This window comes from Coturnix japonica, chromosome 23 (assembly GCF_001577835.2).
Source record: "Coturnix japonica isolate 7356 chromosome 23, Coturnix japonica 2.1, whole genome shotgun sequence".
Taxonomy (NCBI): Eukaryota; Metazoa; Chordata; class Aves; order Galliformes; family Phasianidae; genus Coturnix; species Coturnix japonica.
Genome location: NC_029538.1, coordinates 2,479,912 through 2,501,668, shown reverse-complemented (window position 1 = coordinate 2,501,668; position 21,757 = coordinate 2,479,912). Strand labels below are relative to the sequence as shown.

At 51.9% G+C, this 21,757-nt stretch overlaps 1 protein-coding gene across 5 annotated transcripts in view; it reads right to left on the bottom strand.

Annotated features, from left to right (window-relative positions):
• PTPRU (protein tyrosine phosphatase receptor type U) overlaps positions 1-21,757 on the bottom strand; it is a 41,820-nt gene that overhangs the window by 6,124 nt on the left and 13,939 nt on the right. For 2 of the 5 annotated variants that reach the window (XM_015883640.2, XM_015883638.1), the window contains 19 exons: positions 20,287-20,595; positions 17,483-17,592; positions 16,979-17,180; positions 16,521-16,623; positions 16,153-16,426; positions 14,639-14,675; positions 13,718-13,856; positions 10,975-11,132; positions 9,199-9,389; positions 7,953-8,025; positions 7,741-7,817; positions 6,336-6,372; positions 6,032-6,129; positions 5,823-5,939; positions 4,921-5,075; positions 3,697-3,832; positions 3,382-3,531; positions 3,102-3,275; positions 804-944 (listed from right to left, as the gene is read on the bottom strand). In XM_015883640.2, the coding sequence (XP_015739126.1) occupies positions 804-944; positions 3,102-3,275; positions 3,382-3,531; positions 3,697-3,832; positions 4,921-5,075; positions 5,823-5,939; positions 6,032-6,129; positions 6,336-6,372; positions 7,741-7,817; positions 7,953-8,025; positions 9,199-9,389; positions 10,975-11,132; positions 13,718-13,856; positions 14,639-14,675; positions 16,153-16,426; positions 16,521-16,623; positions 16,979-17,180; positions 17,483-17,592; positions 20,287-20,595 (2,681 nt within the window). Of the gene's footprint in view, positions 1-803; positions 945-3,101; positions 3,276-3,381; positions 3,532-3,696; positions 3,833-4,920; positions 5,076-5,822; positions 5,940-6,031; positions 6,130-6,335; positions 6,373-7,001; positions 7,020-7,740; positions 7,818-7,952; positions 8,026-9,198; positions 9,390-10,974; positions 11,133-11,549; positions 11,580-13,717; positions 13,857-14,638; positions 14,676-16,152; positions 16,427-16,520; positions 16,624-16,978; positions 17,181-17,482; positions 17,593-20,286; positions 20,596-21,757 lie in introns of all 5 variants that reach the window. The other 3 variants (XM_015883636.1, XM_015883639.1, XM_032448957.1) reach the window with 3 other exon arrangements.

Here is a 21,757-nt window from a genome sequence, read left to right as displayed (position 1 = left end):
CAAATGGTCTAACTGCAATTTGGGGTCATTTATATTGTGGATCTGGTCTCACCTTGTAAAATTAACCAGCTAATGAAGTCTCCTCTAACAGCCGTTATGTGTTTATAATGCTAATTTTATGTAAAAATCCACTATGTTCCCTCATTGAATTAACATTACAGACCCGGAGTGGACTTTTACATCTGCTCTAGCTGTGGCACAGCTCCAGCTCCCCAACCTCCTTGGCAGAGGGCTTCTGTCCCTTCTCTACAGGGAACAGGTGACAGCGGACATCTCTCTTCCAGCTCAGCAGATCTGCACATCCCATCATTACACAACAAAGCTTCAGGACACTCACTCTGTAGCAGGCTGGTTTATAAGGCAGCATTCACAAACCAGCAGTCTTTTGGAAGACAAGCACTGGACAGCTTGGCACTGAAATGTTGCCAGGGCAGAGCATTGAAGGGCTTCTGACTGTGCACAATGAAACCATAAGCTTGTTCACTGCAGGAGAGGGATGGAAGGATGCACCTCGCTAGCAAAATATGTTCCTGATGGTGTAGCCTTCCATGAAGAACCAGGAGAGCCTCATTTTGGGCCAAGCTTAACCAAAAACTCTGTGAACCAGCAAAAAAACCCCATGTGCCTCAGTTTCCCCTTTTTAAAAGGAGAATAAAATCAGCTCTTAATCCCCCCAAACTTCCCTTTGTCCTGTTAAGTTCCATGTCCTCTGGGCACTTGGGAAGATGATGGTTCTACTATGCAGCGCCGACCCAACATCAAGGCAGGATACAGCCACATACAGGGCTGTTGGCAGCACTCACCCAGGCAGAGTTGGACTGGTTCAGCTGGTTGAGCATAACGATGGAAGTGCAGCCATAGTCGTACACCAACCTCCAGAAGTCAGTGGTGGTGTTCTGCAGTGGGTGCAGGGTGACGATGAAGGCAGCACTCTTAGTGTAGCTCTGCAAGAAGAAAGAGCAGCGTGGTGGGGATGCTTCTCACAGGGAGGGGTGTTTCATACATGTAACTAAGAAAGGGAAATCACTTTGGATCCATGATCAAGTGCAGCTGGACTGCCCCAGACATGAGCAAAAGTGCCACTGCATCGCCCATAGCATCATTAGTCCCATGTCCCACCACCTCTGGACAACCCAAGCAGCAGAAACAGTAAGCAGCTTTCTTTTGGGAGAGGAAAGGAAATCAGAATGAAAGACCTCTAGAGAATAAGAGACTGCTTCGGCTCTCTGCTTAAAATATAACCCTCTGAAATTCAGGAGAGATGGATGGAAAGAGGAGAAAAGAAAAAAATGGAGGTCTCTGGGAAGGAAGTTGGGATCTCTACCTCTCCATCACATCCAGCAGCAACCCAGATAGGCTCCCCCTGCAAAATGGGAGCAGCAAAGCTGAGCTTTGCCCCCTCATCCATCCCAACACCAGCCTGCCAAAGGACTGCTAGCCCACAGCTGGGCATCAATCACTTTCACATTAACACACTGCAGCTCAAACCTCCTTGGAAGCACAAAAAGAGCCATGCACACCCTGTGCTGGTGAATTAGTGCAGCTCAGCTAACAGCGAGTCCTGACTGCTGCAAAGCCTTCTCACTCAGCTCATGGAAATGCCCTCACTGTGCATTGTATCCAGTCTCAATCTCTGCCCTTTGAGCTCCTGAGTGAGTGGATTTCATCCTTACCATGCACATCTCCAGCACCTGCAGCGCTTCTGCACCAGTGTCAGTGACAGTGCCATGGCTCTGCCAGTGGCACCACAAAGCTCAGCATGGACCAATGTGATCTGACAGACTTACAGAGCAAACCACTTTGGCACTTAAAAAAAAAATACGAAGTCTCATTTTCTTTAAGAGGCAAATGGGTTTTATCCCTTCAGCGAGAATTTCATCCAAAGGGCTTTTCATGTCTGTGTGTCTGTTCTCTGACCCTGGCTGTCCCCATAGCAGAGATTAAGGAAGGGAGGCTCAGTGATGTATAAACACAACATAGATATGCAGACCCCAAGCAAGATGAAAACAAAGCTGACGCCGTGCTCCAGTCACAGCCTCATCTGCTTCTCCTGAGCCATCAGCAGCCACCTCTGGTGTAGAAACTGCTTCTGCTGTAGGCAAATGCAGGTACAAGGTCTGTATGAAGGCACAGGGAGATACATCACCCAACAGGGGGAATAATAAAGGGCTGAGCCAGGAGGTGCTCAGGTGCTGGGGAAGGCAATGGAGGGGGGGCAAGCTGGCTGGAGCACACAGCTCTGTAGGGCTCAGCCAAAGCACCCCCCTCACCTGAAGGAAAGTGGTTTTGGTGACAAACGACCTGTCACTCACACCCTGAGCCTCTCTGCTCTACTTTGCAATCATCAGCAGGCAGCAAATTGCTTTTCTGTGATGGGTGGCCTTTCTGATTGCACAAGGGGACACACGGTGGCTTTGGGAACACCTGGAAGCCCCTCAAGATTGCAGCAGAATGGACAGGGAGCACGCACCATGGGATGCTGGCAGCACTCAGGGATGCTCAGCACTAACAACTCCCTCCTTTTTCTGTGCTTCAGCTTCACTACAAAATAAATGAAGACCATGCCCTGACCTTCCTTTGTGAGAGATGAAAAGCCCTTCTGAGATGAACAAGATGTCAATGCACAAAGACGGGGTGAGGGACCCTGCTATGGAGGTCCCTGCCCTCCCTCTGCAGGCTGGGGCCAACGTGTACCAACATCTTTGTGCATCTGTACAAAAATGGGGCTGTGGATTCATGCTGAGCAAGGTTTGGCATGAAAAGCCACCCCTCAGCTTACAACAGCTCCATGAGCATGCCTATTCCTGCACTGCAATGGGGCACAGGCTGTGTTTTGCAGGCTGCATGGATGCTGGCTGCTTTGCAGGATAGACAGCAAATGCTAAAACTGCACCAGGCTTCCCCACATCCCCTCTACAAGCCAAGATCCCTCATACCCAAGGCTCAGCAGCCCAAGCAACTCAGCTTTTGCACCCAGAAGGACACTGAGGTTCACCCCATCCCTCCCTCCAAGCCCACACACCACCCAAGGAGATTCACAGCATGGCACGAGGACCCTAAACCCACGTCAGCCCATTTCCTTCTCCACAGAGCACACGTACATCAGTTAAGGCCGCGTTGATGTAATTGTTGCTGTCTCCATCCACGGAGATGAGGAAGGGAAGGCATCGGTCTGGTGGCAGGACGTCCATGCTGCGGTTCCTCTCCCGGTTGCGGGGCAGGAGAGCAATGCTGCACTCTTCCACATCCAGGTGAGGAGTCACTGAGTTCAAGGTCTGTGGGCACAGTCTCCTCTTAGCTCCCCAGCAGCCAGTCCCCAAATCCCCTCTTTGCTCAGCGGAGAGTTGCAGAGGGTGATGTGTTGGTTTTGGGGTCACTCACCTGGAACTCCTCCCGCAGCTGCGAGGAATTGCTCTGCGGCTCAATCCTCACCATCTCCTTGTAGGTGGGCTTGAACTCGCTGGCAGGGATGCTGGTTTCACCACACAGGCAGGCTTCCAGGATGGCATCGTGGATGAAGACATACTGCTCCTGTGGGAGAAAGGAGCCAGCTCTAAGCAAATCACCCTCTAAAGGCTGAAAAGCAATAGGATGGGTGCTGGCTTTCTATGAGACACGACCTCAGGTTGGGCTGGGAGTGCTTTATAGCCTTTCTTGGCTCTGGCATCAGCAGTATGATGCACCAACCCTGCTCACCTCTGTCTGTATCATGTTGATTCTCCGTGAGCAAAGCGTCTTCACACAGTTATAAATGTCCACAACACCCTCACACTCAGCCATGTCCAACATGACATCCAAAACGATGTAGCAGCCGGTTCTCCCCGTGCCAGCACTGGAGAAGAGGAAAACAAAGCTAATGTGTACCCAGGCCATATGGCACCATGCAAAGCCCCAGGCAACAGCAAGGTCTGCGCAGGGCTGGAGGATGCCTCTGTAATACAGCCCTCAGCCTGGCTTTCCTTGCATCCACCCCATCCATCTGCATCCATGTGCTGCTGCAGGGACAGTGCTTGCAGGGGAGGGGATGAGCTCACAGCAAAGGGTAATGAGCACCTGAGCACAGCTGTAACTTATGCTCTTTGCAAGAAATACCTGAGTTCCAACAGTCCTCTCCCAAAGGATGCTGCAAGGAGGATGCTCAACACCAAGAGTAGAACACTACTATGCCTGCAGCCAGAACACGTGGCATCCCAAATCCTGGCACTTCCACACATGCAGCCAAAATGTGACAGAGGCTGAACCCTTTGAGCCCCCTCAACACAGAGCTGCCCCCCCTGCTCCTTTCCCACGAAGTCTTATGCAGTGAAATCCTAATTTCTGGGGCTGATGAATCATTCGTCATGATTATCAGTGATTACAGACTACAGGAGCTAATCACACTCGCTGTTGCCAGTGAATGAATACTGATGAGGCAATTGACAGGGAGAAATCAAATAAAAAAAAAAATCCCTCCCGTTCATCAGATCTTCCTTGTTTGCCCAGCAGAGGAAGAGCCATTAACCTGTCACACGGGGACGCCTGCATGAGGATGGAAAAAATATCACAGCTCTGCTTTCCCTCAGCTGAACCAGGGACACCCTGCAGGGATGGGAAACAACATCCAGCCCTGCTCCTCCCCTTTGGGCAAGCACAGCGTTTCAATACAGCCATCAATAGTAGCCAAGCCAGCCATCCTTTCATGCCACCAACCCACAGCCCTGGGGGTGATGTCTTATAGCTTCACACCAAGCACAAACCCCAGCTCTGGACCTGCCTCAACTCTTCCTTTCAATCACCCATCTTCATTTTCCCTGCTAAATATTTCAGGATAACTCCGAGCTTTGCAAAAGCTGAGCACTCACCTTTAACACATCTTGCTGCCTCATGCACAACCCAACAGCCCCAAAACCCACCTCGGATGGGAATAATCCTCATGCCCACCTGCAGTGGATGACGATGGGGCCAGCATCGGGTGGTGTGGATGCTTTCACACGGCGGATGAAGGCCAGCAGCCCCGTGGCGTGGTAGGGGACACCATGCTCAGGCCAGGATGTGAAGTGGAACTGCTTCACCTCGTGCCGGGCTGAGTAACCTCGCTGCAAGGGAGGGCAATACAGCATGTGGGCATGGGGCAGACAGACTGATGCTGCGTGAAGCTGTGGCAAACTGTAATGGGGATGATGCATCATGAAGAGCCCGAGCTGTTCAGCTGCCTGGTGCAAACCCTTGGGGGCAAAAGCCCTGCCGAAGGGATGCTACTGAAAACAGAAGGGTCTTTACAGCAGAGAGGGCAAAATCCTATACCTAAATACCTCATTTCCTTAGGAATTAAAGATTCCAGCCTCACTGTGGTCAGTCACTCCAGGAACCCTACGGCTCCTCGGATGTAAGAGGGTTAAAAACAAGCAGAGAAGGCAGTAGCCCTGAGGCACCCTGGATCTGTTCCACAAGCATCTTTGCTACCTGCCTCCTAACCAGACAGTGATTTCACATTCCTGTAGATTAAGAGGTGAATTGCATTGGCTCCATCCCCAAGTACCACGCTGGAAACTAAGTGCCATATTACCCACATTGCAGCCTGGAGGGGAAATAGCACACTTATCTTCCTTTGCAATTACACAGTGCTCACCCTGAGCCACATGCATGGGCTGAGGGCAGAGCTGGAACCAAGCTTGCAACAGAAAGCGCAAAGGGAGGATGCACTTGGGGGCAGCACCTCCAAAAGGTGGAGAAAGCCCCACGCTGGGGTAAATAAGCAGGGTATTGGTAAATGCCAACAAGGAACAGTTAAAGGTGCTCAAGGTTTGTCTGCTTGCATGGGCTGGCATGGGCAGGGAGCGTACCCTCTCAAGAGCAAAGGTCCGCACGGCGTACTCTGCCAACATCTCTGACTTCACCAAGGTGATCTTGATGTCCCCATACATCTCCGAGTCATCCGGCCAATATTTGGAGCATTTCACCTGCAACAAAGGGACAGGGTGGGTTTTTAGCTCCTGCAGAGCATGTTGCAGAGCCAGAGCCTGGAGGCAAACAGAGCAAAGGAGACCCTTACCCGGCCCACTTCCACCAGCTTGGTTATCATCACGATGCTGGAACAGTGCTCCTGCCACACCATGCGCCAGAAGTCGTACACCATGTCCTGCTTGGGACCTGGGGACATAAGGATAATGTGGTCCTCAGGCTTATGGTGCCTGCACTGGGACTGCTGACCAAATCTGCTTTGCTATTGCCCCATTTGTCCCCAGATTGGATCGTTTCCTCCCTGTCTTGAACAGACGAGACCAGAGACCCCAAGGGATTAAATCTGGCTGCTGAATCACTGCTTGCAGAGAGCAAGCAAAAACGGGACAACTCACCTTGGGTGGCGATGAAGTGGTTGGACCTGTGGTAACCCTGCAAGAGAAGCAGAGGTGTCAGGCCCAATGGATAGGACATGGAGCACTCAAACACTGCCCATCAAAACCCTTCCCAGTTAGCAGCAGCAGGTGCCCAGGTCAGCCTTGGTAGCCTGGATCACATCCTATGACTCAGCAAAGGGTGTGACACCCCGCACCCAAACGTGCATCCACTTTGCAGACCAGCACCTCCAAAACACCCCAGACTGAGGTATGGCCACACCGTCACAAAAGCCCAATGAATAATACACATCCCAGCCTGCAACAGCCACGTGGCATGGGGTGATGGCCCCACTCCCCCTCCTGCATCCCATTGCACTGTGAGCATCACTGGCTCTCAACACAGACACATCAGCCCAAGCAGCAGAGCATCTCCCAGTGAGACCAGTGCCACACGGACCCATGGGCACCAGGCATCCCATTCCTGCCAGCAGCCTTGGCCATCGTTCCTGTATATCACACACATGGAGCTGACAGTGGCAGAAGCTGGAGACCTCACCTCTCTCCCTGTCCCCAATCTTTCCATGTCTTTTACCAGGCCTGCCTCTCACAGGTGCAATTTTACACCTTTACGTGGAACAACAGCCCCATGGCCAGGAGCAGAGGAGCAGGGAACTGTCTACTTACTTCTCGGTTAATCCGAATCTGAACGATCCCATTCGGACACAGGTTTGAGAGAGAAAGATCAGAGACAGAGACATTAGTGAGGCAGAGCTCGAGAGGCAGGACAGAGCCACAGGGCAGGAAGGATGCACAGGGACAGGCACAGGGACACTGCTTGGGCACATGGAGCCCATCACAGTGGCATCAGAACCCTCTTGCTGGACAACATCCTCTGAGCAGCAGGGTCACCATCCTGGCCCAGATCTGGAAGCAGCACCTGTGACTTCCAAGGAGCCTGCAGAGCCACTGTCCTCTCCTTCACTTTGTCATTACCAGAGCCCAGAGTTTCAAGCCTCCCCTGGGCCTGGCTTTGCTGGAGGGGACAGGGGACACCATTCCAAGAGCCAAACTCTGCTCAGCTACATGCACTGCTGGGACCAGGGGTGCCCCTTCAGCACAGTGCAAAGCCCCAGCCCGTCCCCATGTTCCTCCTCCACCTCTGCATACTCTGACTTACAGAGGACAGCAGTTCCTGGAGCCATGCAGAAAGCATGGAAAAGGGAATGAGAAAGCAGAGACAGACAGGAGGATGAAAGACAGACACAGCTGCAGGGGACAGCAACAGAAACAAGCACAAATCACTGATGGACATAAAGCAGGAGGACTCTTCAAGGACACGTGGTGTGATCTTCCTGAGCTCCCTCCAGGGAACAGACCCTGATGCCCTCAGGAAGCTCAGCCCCATACATCTGTCCCTGCTTACATCAATGTAGTTGGCGTTGATGTAATCCGAGTTGGGATCGCCCAGCAGTGGATGGAGCTTCACACGGTGGCGGTCATCTGAAAGGTAAGAGGAGAAGGTGATGATTCCTCCAGTGTTGTAGCCCAATGGGAGCTCTCAGGCCCCAACCCCTGCTAATCAAGGAGCTTTCTGCTGCTGTTCAGGGTATCCAAGCCTTTGCTACAAGCACTTACACGTCGACACATGATCCTGTCTCCCTTTGGTCTTGTCTTTCTTCTTTGAAGCATCCCAGCCTTCAAAGAAGCTCTGCAAGGAGAGACAGCTGTCACAGCTCGAGGACAGGGCTCTGGGGACACCCCTACCTCCAAAACCCTCCCAGGGATCAGGGCAGAAGCCTTGATTCCATAGCAGTTCTGCCAGCATCTCTGTTGCATCCACAGAATGCCCTATTTTCCAGCAGATTACATATTGCTTGGTTTGTTTTTTCCTCCTAGTTTGTTTTTTCTTTCTCTTTTTTTTTTTTATTATTATTTAAATCTCCCCAGACCCTTCTCTCCCCAGCACAGAACAGGTTTGCATGTAATAACAGTAACATTCATAGATTGGCGTAAGAGGAGGAAAGTGGAAGGAAATTACATGTTTTCTCCCCTCCCATAATATCTGAGTGCTTTCAAATGACTAGGTTCCAAGAACATACAGCAGCTTTTCAAGGAGCACTAATGATTATAGCCAGCCCTGGTTTGTCCAATACATGAAAAAGGGGGAGGAAAGAAAAAAAAGCTCCTGCACTTGAAACAACTGAACATTAAACAGTAATTTCACTGGGAAATTTCAATCACTAGAACTGTGGGACACCGAGAAGCTGGGAAATCAGCACGGCCGTGTGCATTGCAGCAGAGCTGTGCAGAATTCTGCACTCTGTTACAAGAGCTGCAGCCCAATGGGATGGAAAGGGCACCATGTAAGTGGTGACCCTCAGGGATGATGTGCCTTCCCTACAAGGGCAGGGATGGCCCTTCCTGCAGCCTCTGCATGGCCCTGGGAGCTGCCAGCTTGCAGAGAAATTGCTCATCTTCAGGCTGTGTCCATGCTCACCAATGCATCTCCATTGGAGATGGAGGAAGTGGTCAGTAGGACCTAAGCAAGGAGCCCCCCAGCACCAGCAGAAGATGCTGGGTGACCTACTGCAAGGCTGGCAGAGTTGCTTCAGCTCATCTTGCTTTTCAACTGCTGGTTAAATAGAGAGCAGCCAAAAACTCAAGTGAGACTCAGCCAGAAAAAGCAGGAACACCTCCTGTGCTGATACCTAAGGACCTGGGGAGCTCAGAGAGCTGTGATCTCCAGCTCCCTCCTTCCAGATCATTGTAGCTCCACATCATCCTATTGCACAAGAGTCCTGTACACCACCTTGCCACATCCTGGGGTCCTCATCCATCCTACCACGTATCCTCCTCAAAACACAGCACACAACGCTCTCACCTCGTACTCCTGCTTGAAGCCATAGCCTTCTGCTGTCTTCATCTGGTTGATGTGCTGGAGGAGGTCAGCCACACGTACGGCAGGGTGCAGCTGCCCAGTGTGATATGGGGACCCTTTGCGACCACATTGGCGGCGGGGGGACCCCCCCAGCAGGCTGCTGGACTCATTGACCACACTGCTGCGCTGGTCACCTGCAAACCAGGAGGGATAAGGAGATAATCAGGGTCTGAGGCACTACTCCCACATCAGCCCCACTCACCCACAGAGCAAGGACAAGGAAGGTCTGTTGGGGCTGCCCCACCACTGGTCTCTCTCAGAGTGACAAAGGTGGTCCAGACCCCACCATACTCTCTGCAGCTGTTCCTGCAACCCAAAGCCCACAAGGGCCATTACAGCCTCTTAGGACCACAGCACAACTCTTAGAAACCAGTAGGCAAGATCTTAAGAGGGCTCGCTGCTTATTTCTCATTGATTCAAGCGCTTACCTCCCATCCAGACCAGTACGAGCCACATGCATAAATATTCACTTAAAGTCCTGACTCAAAGAACTGCCTTGCCAAAGTCCCCAGCCCAGCCTAATGGTTAATTTTCCTCACTGCTGGATACCATCCTCTTACTTCTAGCACTGACACAAATGGGACTTGCTGTGGGTTAATGCATGAGCTTACGCAGTGTTTTACCCAGCTTATGTCAGCGCCATATAATTACTGGCACAGCTCACCTATGTTCACCCCACAGGGCTGCTGCACGGCCAGCATACATGATCCTGAAATTTGGGTTTGCACGAGAACTGATGTTCCTCACTGCTACCAAGGAGGTGGCTGCTGCAGATCTCACAGTGCCAGCAAGCAGCTCTGCTGTGTCAGTGCAGCCCTGGATGTGGTTTCCCTAACAACACTTATAAAGCCACCTATGCTGGCTTGCTCAGAGCTGCCAGGCCTTTTTTTGGGGGCGAGGGGGGTCTGCTCTAATGCAAGGATCAGCCTCTCACTTGTGCTGGCAGCTCTGGCTCCTCATGCAGCCCATACAGAGCCTTTCTCCAACAAGTTTAATAGGAAAAGAACTGCGGGTGTTGCAGTGTGCCAGCAGGTCCATGCAGGCTGGGATCTGCACGGTCACCCACACTGAGGACCCTTTATGAGAAGTGTTCCTGGCTTTGTTTAAATGCAAGAAAACTGAGGCAAGGACCAGCAGAGGGACAGGGAGCAGCAGAGCAGGACAACAACCCCAGCCCAGGTGGGAGCAAGATTCAGTTCTACAGCCCCACTCCCATAAGAAACACAGCATGGCTGGCTATTCTAGCTCCAAGATGGAGAAAAATCTCAGTACAAACCAGCCTGGCTATGAGTGTTTCGAGGAGCCCCAGTAGGACAGTAACTGAAAAATAATACGCTTATACAGATGTATTAAAAGGAGGCAAAGTTTGCCCTCTGGGCTTCTACTGTCTGCGAGACAATGCCAGGAATCATATTAATCCAGCATCGGTGGAGAAGAGCTGTGTGTAAAGCAGCATCTTGGAGTTACTGTAACAGATGTTATTAGCATATGTTTGAAACTGAGGCACTGAACGAGTTATTTTACAACTAAATCAGTGCCGAGTCGCATACTCCAGTGGGTGTTCAGTTATCAGTCTCCCTCTGATAGGAAGGCTGTGGCTCTTTAACCCTACAAACCCCACAGCCGTGCACAGCTGTGGTCAGAGCCAAAGGGCCAAGCGGGGCATACAGCTGCTCTGACACTTAAAGCAATGGCAATGCTGCAGCTCCCCATCCTTACCACGATTGCTGTAGTTGTGGGTGTCCATGAAGGACAGCCCCAGCCTCTCATCCTCCTGCAGGGTGCTCTGGTCCGTGAAGCTCCGGTCGATGGCACTCATCATGTGTGTCTTCTCGTGGCGGTAATTAATTGTTGCTTTGGTCATGTTGACAGGTTTGCTGCAGAGAGATGCAAAAGGACAGCAATGAACCAGCAGCACTGCCAGACCCCAGACCAGCTCCCCAAGGTTTGGTATATTTGGGGCCATAAGAAAGCTTATTCCCCCCGGGCAGGACCAGCCCTGAGCCCACACCACCTGAAGGACCTCACATGAGTGGGGAAAAGACACTGCAAAATGCTGCCAAAACCCTGAACTCAAGTAGAATTGGCCACCTCAGCAGGAGCACAGCCATGCTGGGTATCTGACCCTTTCTGCTTACACTGCCTTCCGTCCTAATGAGCTCAGAAGCATTATTTTCCCAAGCCAAAGAGGCCCTTAAGATGTACTTGACAGAGAAAAGGACTTGTTGGAGTGGAGAGCAGCAGAGCAAGGGGGGCAGGAGGGAAGGAGGAGAGAGAGAATGACAATTACTTACGGGTAATAGGAGTAAGAATAGTAGTTCCTCCTGGCAAGCGTGCAAACAAAGAGAACGGCACAAATTGCACAAGCAGCTTTTCTTTGATGGAGAAAGTGGGGCTCTAGGGCAGCGTGCAGGGAAGGAGAGCACAGAAAGGCAGGCACCCGCACACCACGAGCATCTCAGAAGGGTCCCCATCCTCTCAGCCCACCCACACAAGCCACCCTCCTTCTGCACTGCCTCAAGTCATGGGATGAAAGCTGAGGGCAGCTCCTCCCTGTCTCTGGCAGCAAGCCTTGGAGAGCAGGTAATGGGCTGCACGCGTCCTAACACCAATGAGTTATTGCTGAGGAGCCCTGAGCTGTCGTACAAAGCACCAGGGACTTCAGCCCAGCTCCGTGCTCAGAAAAATCAAGCACATCAGACAGAACCCTGGCTGCATCCATAGCAGTCCAGGCATCTTGGCAGCACAGCCTGAGCACCGGCTCCTGTGGCTCCCATGGTCAGAGAGGTGCCCAGGGGATATTTCATGTTTCCTGAGACTAAACAGTGAACGTGCTGAGAATTCAGGCTGTCCCAGGGAGGTGGGGCTGCTTTTCCCTATGAGGGAACATGGGGCCAGGGTCGCCTATGCTGGCTGTCACCACTCATTACAGACGAGTGGATTCTGGGGGCACATTTCCATTCCACCACATCAGCATTTTCCAACAGCAAAACGCTCCAGAGGAGATTGATGAGCTAATCCCAGCTTCCAACAGCTCCATGTTCGTATCCTCAAACACTGGGTCTAATTTGTGGCCCCATCTGCCAGTTCACGCTGGGACACCAAAGCAAAAGGGCAATGGAAAGCACAGAGGTTTTCTTCCTGCTGGGCCAACAGCACCAAAATAAGAACCAAAAGGGCTTCAAATGCATCAGCACCACCAGCATTTGCTCCATCCAGAACAAGCCCAGCACTACGTGCACAGGGAGGCGAGGAGGCAATCCTGCACACCTCACAGTGCTGCAGTGGTGATGGGACCACACCACAGCTTTGCTTTCAAGCTGGCACAAACCAGAGTGAATCCTTCAAGGCGAACAAAGCCATAAAGAGATGTGCAGATCTGCACGGGCTGTGGTTGTTTCGCTCCCCCTGGCCATTAGCATACTTTCCTCCCATCGCTCCCAAGCTCTGCACAAGGACAGCATTTAATTGCTGCCCTTTTTTCCCCAGCCATTCCAGCCCTGCTTTTAATGCCCCCCTCGGCTCAGTGCTGCCTTGGGCCCCCTGCAGTAAAAGGCCACTTTCCAGGGTGCTGCGCGTTAGCAAAAAGCAATGGCTGCGTCCCCAGTGCTCCTGGGGTTGAGTGTCCCAGAAAGCCCTCATCCTCCTCCCTCCCATCCTGCTGAGCTTCCCCAATAACAGCTGCATGGCCACAGTCCCATCCCTAATCACAGAGCAAAGGGACCCCCCCCCCTACCATGGGAAAGCAGAGGAGTTTGGGGTCCCCAAAGGGTGAGTGTTGGGAAAGCTCCCCTCCAGCACACAAACAAATTGGAATGGTTCGTTTAGAGCCAGAAAAGCTGTAAGGGCTCAGCATGTAACTGCTCTTGTAGAGGTATTTCTGCATTCAAATGAGTCCAGGCAGAGTGGGGATGACTGAGCATCCATACCTTGTGCAGGCACCTGCATCTCCCCCTGCCCAGGGGATGGGGCTGCTCCCATCGTCCTTGAGCAGAGGGACAGGGATGGGGCCAGTGAGGCTCAGCACTGCCCCAGCATCCCCCATGCAGCAGCATTTCGGCCCATACAGAACTAACAGGGCTGCACAAAGCAGTAACAGACCAGAAAACACAGAGGAGAGTGACTGTGGACTGAAGGTGCACAGTCTCAAGGGTGAAGGAGTGTCCCAGGACTTTGTACATTGGTTCCCAGGGTCACCACACCTTCAGCCCATGGAAGCTCAGCATTTCCCTACTACCCAGACAGGGTGAATGTCAGCCCCTATCTGACAGGTATGGGTTGGATGTGGCAGGGGAAGCAAGTGAAGAAATCTCATAGATCCCAACTACTGACATCAATTTGGCTGGGAGGAGGATCTGAAGTCCACCCAGTACAGCAGTGGGGCTCCCAGTCACCTCCAGTTAGCAATGCACCCCACTGGTTACAGCAGAGAGGAGACAGATGGATATGCAGGTCTCCTTACCCTTTCCTAATGATGACAATGATGGCTCCCAGCAGGATAATGAGGACGACGAGCCCACCAGCACAGATCCCCAGGATCAGCCCCATCTCCTCCGAGTGCTGAGACACCTCCAGAGGCCGTTTGCTCTCTTTGCAGGCAGCTGCCAGGGTTGAAAGCATGAGAAGCTCAGTGCTCAGCTCCCTCCTGTAACCCCCAGCCAGGGCTGGGCACCTTCCTCTGCCTCCCACACAGCAATGGATGTAAAACTAAGTGGCAGTGTCAGGTGGGAAAACACAAGGAGGGGAAAGTAAGAAACAAGTGCTCCTTTGGGCACCACAATGGATGCATACACTCTGTGCCAATGTTCAGACCATGGACAAACATGCTGCACCCTGCATGTGGAATTACAGAATGACAGAATATCCTGAGCTGGAAGGGACTCACAAATATCACTGCATCCAGTTATGTGAACTCTATGTAACGCACTGTGCTGTCTCCATTACATGCAGGGGATGTAAAGGATGTGGTAGCATAGAGCACAACAACACCCAGGTCTCTTCCCTGTAATTTTTCCCCATGAGATGCTCTGCATGTTTTATCCCATCTGAGACACGAAGGGACTTTAGTCTGCACAGCCTGGAGATCTGCAGTGCCTCAAGCACATCCCTCTCTGCCTCCTGATCCCTGGGACACAACCAGCCTCATCCTACAACAACCACTACAATACAGCAACAGAACAAAATCCTAGCAAGAGGAAAAACTAGACACATAAGAAAGCAAGCACCAACCATGCTTCCTCCCAGCACTATGGGACTGAACTGTAATGAACCATCATTCACTCCCTGATCTCAGGGCAGCACTCCGGGTCTGCAGCCACAGCAGAAGAAATCTAGCTGGAACAGCTGCTATGAGCAAGGAGTTTACCAGGAGCAGGGAGCTTACCTTTGCGAGCAATGCGGATACAGTTGAGCCGGGTTTCCTGCAGAGGAAAGAGATGGGGAGTCAGAAGCTGGATGCAAGCCTGGCTTGCTTTTGCCCTCAAATTGAAGGAGTTTCCAATCGATTTGAAGCACCCACTGTTGAATTATCTGTCCCCACAATCTCTCCTACACCAGCATCCTTTGGTTTAATCAGGGCAATAAAGCTCAGCGGTGTGCAAAGGGAAGGTCCTGAGCGAGCTCTTGGAGGATGTGCAGGTCACCATTAAGCTAAAGATCGCAGCCAAAGTATCCCAGGTCATTGAGCAAAGTCTTCACACTCCATCCCTGGTGCTCTGCATGTGCTGCTAATGTTGCCATCATCACTTCAAGCTCAGCTGTCCAATAATCTTAGCATTTGTGCTGGTAGTTCAGCTAAAATATTCCATCTTCTGATGTGTTTGATTTCTGGTGGGGAAAAAAATCCACTGTTGTTGCAGTTCTTCTCTCTGAGCTTCCTCCAGCACCTTGGGACACCAGTGCTGGCAAACCTGCTCCATCCACGCAGCCCAACACCAAAATCTGCCCACACACAAAGTGCTTGGGGCAGCTGGCACAGCGCTGCAATCCCAGAGTGTTCCAGGTCTGGTTTCTCCTGCTTTGTGGTCCAGCTGGCCCAAGAGCCATGGCAAACCCAAGCTGGGATGCAGCTTTCTCTCAGTGTCTGACAGAAGCCAAGGCAAACCCATTGGCTCCCAGCAGGAAGGCTGTAAAGCACCAGTTATCATCCAGCAGTGCCCGAGCGAGCCAGAGCCGAGATGCAGCAGCCTGTCTCAGCTCTAATTACAACCCAGCGAGGTGTGAAAGATCCCAGTGGAGAAGGATTCAAAATTCACATCCCTGCCTGCAAAAAGCGAGCTGCCAGCCAATGCGTGGATCTGTGCAGGAGCTGAGATGAGGATGCTGCCATGGTCCCACTGCTTCGTGTTTGGCAGCTCATGACCCAGCTGGAAAGGGGTCTGCTGGAGTACGTGAGGATGGTAAGAGTCTCCTGCTGGTCCTTGGAAGAAATCAGCCCAGACAGAGAGCAGAGCTTAAGACAGATGGATCCAGGTGTTGGTGCCATTAAGCCAAGGAACTGGTGGCCCAGAAATACGTTGACAGCTCTTCATTCCCAAATGGTTCTTTTCTATCCAATGATTACCCTCTGGGAAAGTGAGTCTGTTCCACAGCAGCAGGAGCTGAGGTTGGACCCCTCCAGCCTCAGCAGCCAGGCCCAGGCAGGGAGCTCACATGTCCCAGGGGATGCCCAGCCTGTGAGGAGGATGGATGGGGAGCACCCAGCTGTGCTCCCAACATGTCCCCAAGGCCCTGGGTGGCAGCTCCCAGATAAGACAGTGTGGGCTCCAAGGGTGAGCAGCCAGCAGAAGGACTCAAAGCAAGCCCCACTTCCCAGGACCCCTGAGATACCATGCAGCTGGTGGCAAACTAGATATACCAGCATCCCCAAGGAGACCCAGAAAGCTAACAGCTACTCACCCCTTTGAGGTTGCTCATGGCCTGGAAGTAGATGAGATAAGCCTTCTTGGGTTCCAGTGGTGGGTTCCAGTAGCCACTGTAGGTCTGGTTGTCCCCTACAGTGAAGGGCTTGGCCTCGGTGAGGCTGCTGGCAGGCAGCTCAGCCCCAAAATAGTGCACAGAGCCACGAGACATGGCATCATCAAACGTCAGCGGCACCGGGAAGCACTCCTGCCCTCCCAGCTCCCGCTTGATCCTCTTGGGCCGGTCTTCCTCCACGATTACCTGGTAGGTACTGGGTGGGTGGAAGGTGTAAGATGCAGGTTAGCTTTGCAAGGATGTCCTTGCCCTTCCCACCATGCCCTCAGCCCCTTGCAGCCCTTGTTTACCTGATGGGAGCCCCCCGGCCCTGTGCCGGTCGCAGCAGCACTGTGATTGTGCTCTCCGACTCACCCAGTGGTGATGGCATATCCCCATAGTCAAAGGTGGGAGCTGCAAAGAGAGCATGTGGGACTGAGCAGCAGTTCTGTGTGTGCAGGGCTGCCCACACTGAGGCACATACAAAACTCCCTCAAGTCTTGAGCAAGCATTGTATTTTGGAGAGGACCTGGGGGTTGCAGTGAGGGGTTTAATGCCACAGGCCCAGCAGACAGCACTGAATGCAACCTTGACAGGACCCAAACACTCCAGCCTTAAGATGGGCTCTGTGTGCTTACAATATAGCACCTCACCCAACCCCTGGCATGGCACAAACATCACCTTGAGGACAACACACCCCCAAAGGAAGGAGGGGATCCCCTTAGACCTGAGCAAAGAAGCAATCAGAGCCAGATTAAACAGCACCTACCAGATATGTTGGTGGTGATCTCAGTGAGTGCTGTCTGGCCAAAGCCCTTGCCTGTACGAGCACGCACTGAGAAGAGGTAGGTGGTGCCAGGATGAAGGTTGGAGAAGACATGGTAAGTCTCATTGCGCAGCTTGGAGACAGTGCGTCGAGGGCCAGGCACGTTGACTGCAGGGTCAGAGGACTCAATGCTTTGGTAGCTGATCTGGAAGGACAGGGTAGTGCATCATGAGTGAGCAGGACTACAGGGAACATCACAGAACAGAATAGCCCAAGTTGGAAGGGACCCACGTGGATTATTGATACCTGTGCTTGTGTTTTGGGGTAAAGTGCAATGTGTTTGGAAAAGCTGCTGCTGGAGAACAGTGCTGGCACTGAAAGCAGGGATACCCAGCAGAGAAACCCTGCAGTCAGGAGGATTTCACTGGGCTGGAACCATGCTCCCTTCCTCCCTGCAGCAATCTGATCATCCTGTGGGTACCAGAGGTGCCAGGGCTCAGGACGTACCTCGTACTGCGTGATGAGGCCATTGGGCTCCACGGGTTCCTCCCACTTCAGAAAGATCATGTCCTCCAGAGGGGTGAAGGTGAGTGACTCCGAGGCGATGCCACCAGGCACTGAGAAAGGAAAAGGATTAGGATGAGTTCCACTGGGGTTTGCTCTGAGTGCAGCCTTCCTCCCCCATCAGCAACAGGGCTCACCATTCCCCAGCTCTCCCTACTTAGCTAACACCACCACCAGCAGCTACAAATAACAGGGCGGAAGGTGTCAGGATTGATATTCGCTTACTTGCCACGGTTTTCTTTTATCATCCTTCCCCCACTCCCAACCCAAGGGGGTTGTTAAGGAGGGCAGGATGGGCAATTGTTCAGCCAAGACCATTATTCCCAAGCAGCAGCATCTGCTGCAAGCAATTGCTGGAGCAATTAAACCCACTTAAACCAGAAAACCGGCATAGCTCACGTGGGACCAGGATGCTGGAGGCACAGTGAGAACCATCATTAGCAGTTATTACCTTGGGAACAGCCCTCAGGTGGGACACAATCCAGGCAAGATATCACCGAGAGCATTACATTCAGCATAGCTTTGCTGAGCTCTGCTATTTGGGTCCGGGTATGTGTATACCTATAAATAAGTATTTCTCCTACAAAACAAACGCAGGGTGCTCACCTATGGATACAAAACATGCCATGACCACACAGGCATGGCAGGGGGATGCACTCAGTATAAGGCACAGAGGATCAAACCCAGCCAACTGCTCACTGCAGAGGTTGCACAGCCACCACCCCATGTGGCCCAGTGCTGTGGGATGAGGACAACCATGGTCATATTGCCAAGGGCTGCGAGCATCCCTCTCATCAGTACCCTTGGCCTTACAAGAAGACAAAGCTCTGTGCCTGCTTCTGGTTTCCTGCACAGGACAGTGTGCTCTGCAGTGATTGTAGGCACTAATTACAACACCATTCTCTGCTGATTTGGGAAATGCTCCGACTGTATGAGGATGTGTGCACACCAACAGGGACAAGCTGGTGCACACACCAGGATGACCACTAGCGCTGGTGACAGCAGATCCCAGCAGTGTGCAAACCCCTCTGCCACACACATATTCCTGTATTTGCACCTATTTATTCTGGCTTGCATTCAGCAAGAGAAGGAGCTGGCTCCCTGCAGCATCAACACATCGCTCTGCTGTGAGGGAAGGAAGGAAAGCCAGGGAATCAGCAGCCCTAAAATGGAGCTCTGCAGAACCCTACCACAGATTACATCAATTTGCTTCCTTGGTCAACAAGGCGTGTGACCTTGCCATAAAAGTAGATTAAGTTCATTAACCAGGACCTTCCTCCCATGAACCCATGTTGGCTCTGACCAATGCTGTGCTGCTTTCCAGATGTTTCTCAATAACTCCCAGAATAATCTTCTCCATAATTTTGCCAGGCACTGAAGTGAGACTGACAGGCCTGTAATTACCAAGAGAAGCCCCAGTGATGCACAAACAGACGATGCAAACAAAGCACAAAAGACTCAAATAAAACACAATCCAAGGTTCTATTATTCAGTCTTCACCCTCTCCCCTTAATTGCATGGGGGGCCACTTGTCGCCCAGCTCTGCTAACTCAGATCATCGTCACCAAGCCATAGTGTGCAGAGGGGGAAAGATTCAGCCCATCCCTATCAGGTCTGGTTGCTTAAAAAACAGCAGGGAACACCCCAGTCCCATGGAGGTGGAGAGCATAAGGTGGGAATATCCCCATCACACAGTGAGGTGGCTGCAGAGCTCTCAGCACAGCCAAGGCTCCCACTGCTGCTCCTCTGCAAGCTTTCAGAGACACTACACTGCCCTGGCAGTGGAAATGCAGGAGCTGCAGCAGCTGAGCTTCACACCCTGTCATTAGCTAATTTAGATAAACTGAATATCTAACATAGATAAATTGAATAGGGCGAGCTGGGCCAAACCCACTTATAACATTTGCAGTGCATCTATAAACCCAAAGAAATGTCGATTCCTCCTGGGATGGAAAGAGCTCACTGTACAAAGTTCAGTCCAAGGGGGAAGCAGCCAGCCCTGCTTAATCAACGTACAGTGAGAAGCATCTGGAGTGATTACAGTATAGCAAAAAAAACATCTGGAGCTACTGTATTAATATACAATAAGAAAGCAGCTGCAGCAGTCACAGCACAGTGAAAACAGCTGAAGCAATTAGAGATATAAAAGGCTTCAGGAGCACAGAGTTGGGTGCTGGTGGCTGAGCAGGCTCAGGTCTAAGGACACAGCGTGCTGTGTCCTTAGAAATCACTTTGGTTTCAGTATTTAGAGACTGAAACAGGACTAAAGACCAAGGCCAGGTTTGCATGAAGGGTATGAACCTTTTCTTGGTGCCTGGACAGAGCACTGGGTCTCAGAAAGCAGGGGAAGACAAACAGTTTGGCTTTACATGAAGTGCTCATATATGCAACTCAAAGGCAAAGTTAGTGGAAGAAAAGCACAGGGAAGCTGATCGAAGCTGTGCTGGGAACACACTGACCTCCAGTTCACAGTGCTCACCAAGAAACCCAGCAAAGCCAACTTAATCAGCCCAAGCTCCGCAGATGAAAGGAGTTACCTAAGTGCAAAGCTTTGATCATTGTTGCTATTGCTGCTAGGCTTTAATTCCACAATACAGGATTAATGAGGGCGCAAGCTGAGATGGACATCACTGCATGGGGCACAGCTGAAATGCTACAGGATGGGGACTTCTCTGGATAGACACAGCCCCATCACAACCCAACCAACCCACAGCGTTCCTCCCAAACCCATTATTACATGGCCTTACCATCCTCATCTGTCTGGAACGTCACCTCCTTGCCCTCCTTGCGGCCCTCGGGGTTGGAGAGGATGAGCTTGACGTGGATGTCCCTGTAGGGCAGCAGGTTTTTGATGGTGTAGCGGTTGGCGTTGCGCTCCATCTTGGCGCACTCGCGGAAGGTCTGGTTGAGGCTGCTGCCCAGCAGGTAGCGATAGCACAGCGAGATGCTGTAGGTGTGACAGCGGGTCAGGTTGTAGCCCAGAGGTTCCCATTGCAGTGTCAGCTGCCTGGATTGGATCTCGGAGAAAGCCAGGCCTTTGGGGGCTCGCATGGGCTCTGCCAGGGAGAGAACAGAACCGAAACACATCACTCCAAGTGTTTAAGCTAAAGCACAATTCACTTTGCTTCAGTTGCGTGGAGGCTTCATAGAGTGAGAGTATGGCTCAAAATGGGTCTGCCTCACATTGCCCAGATTGAGGTGCCTCCTCCTTGGAGATTCTGAATTGAAAGCTGCATGTGGACCTGGGTAGCCCTGCTGGAGCAGGGTGAGCCAGATGGACCCTTCCCACCTCACCATCCTGTGACTTCCAAGGCCACCAGCACTGCATCCGCTCCTCCTCACCCATTAATGGGACACTGGGAGCACAGCAATGTGGCCCCCAACACTGCAACTGAGATGGCAGCCTTCAGTTGTCCATCAAGCTGATGGCAAGCTCTCAATAGGACAGAGAGAGTAAAAAAAATTAATAAACTCCCAGCCCGAGTCCCTTCTATGCCTGGTTTAAGGACTCAGCTCTGGTACCACTGTTAGCACAATGAAGATTCTCAGCCCCATCACCCTCAGCAACCAACCCATCATCTTCTCCACCCATCAAGTACACATCTCCTTATTCCAGTGCATTTAAATGATCAGCAGGGAACAGCCAGCCCAGCATCCCCAGGCCAACACACACAGATAGGAATAGCAATTCAGCAAGAGCTCAGCTAACGAGGATGTCTGCAGGCACCAACATCACTGATATATCCATGCAATTAGTGCCAATGCCAAGCCACCCGTGCTCACAGTTGCTAACACAGTTGCACGGACACAGGCACAGTGTCAAACATGGGTGACAGTGCTGGATCTCCTGTTGCTCCAGGGCACATTTATCCTCTAAGTGGATTCTTCCAGGCTCCTTTTGGATCAGATTCTGCAAAGCCCACTGCCACCAAGGGCTGGTCCAAAGATGCTGCAGAATGCAGGTTGGCACATCCAGGAGGATGTGGTGCTGGTAACTGAGCCACAGCCATTTCTCTGGTAGAAGAACAACTATTGCTTAATCCCACCATGTTCTGGGTTTGGAGTGAAATCCATGCTTGTATCACACAGAAAGAGCATTGGAAGCCTGGACTGGAGGTGGAGACCATTGGAAATTGAACACAGAGCGACTGTCATCAGCTTGGAGGTAATCATGAAACCATTGCTCCTCTACCAATGTCAGAAGCCAGCCCCTCAGGG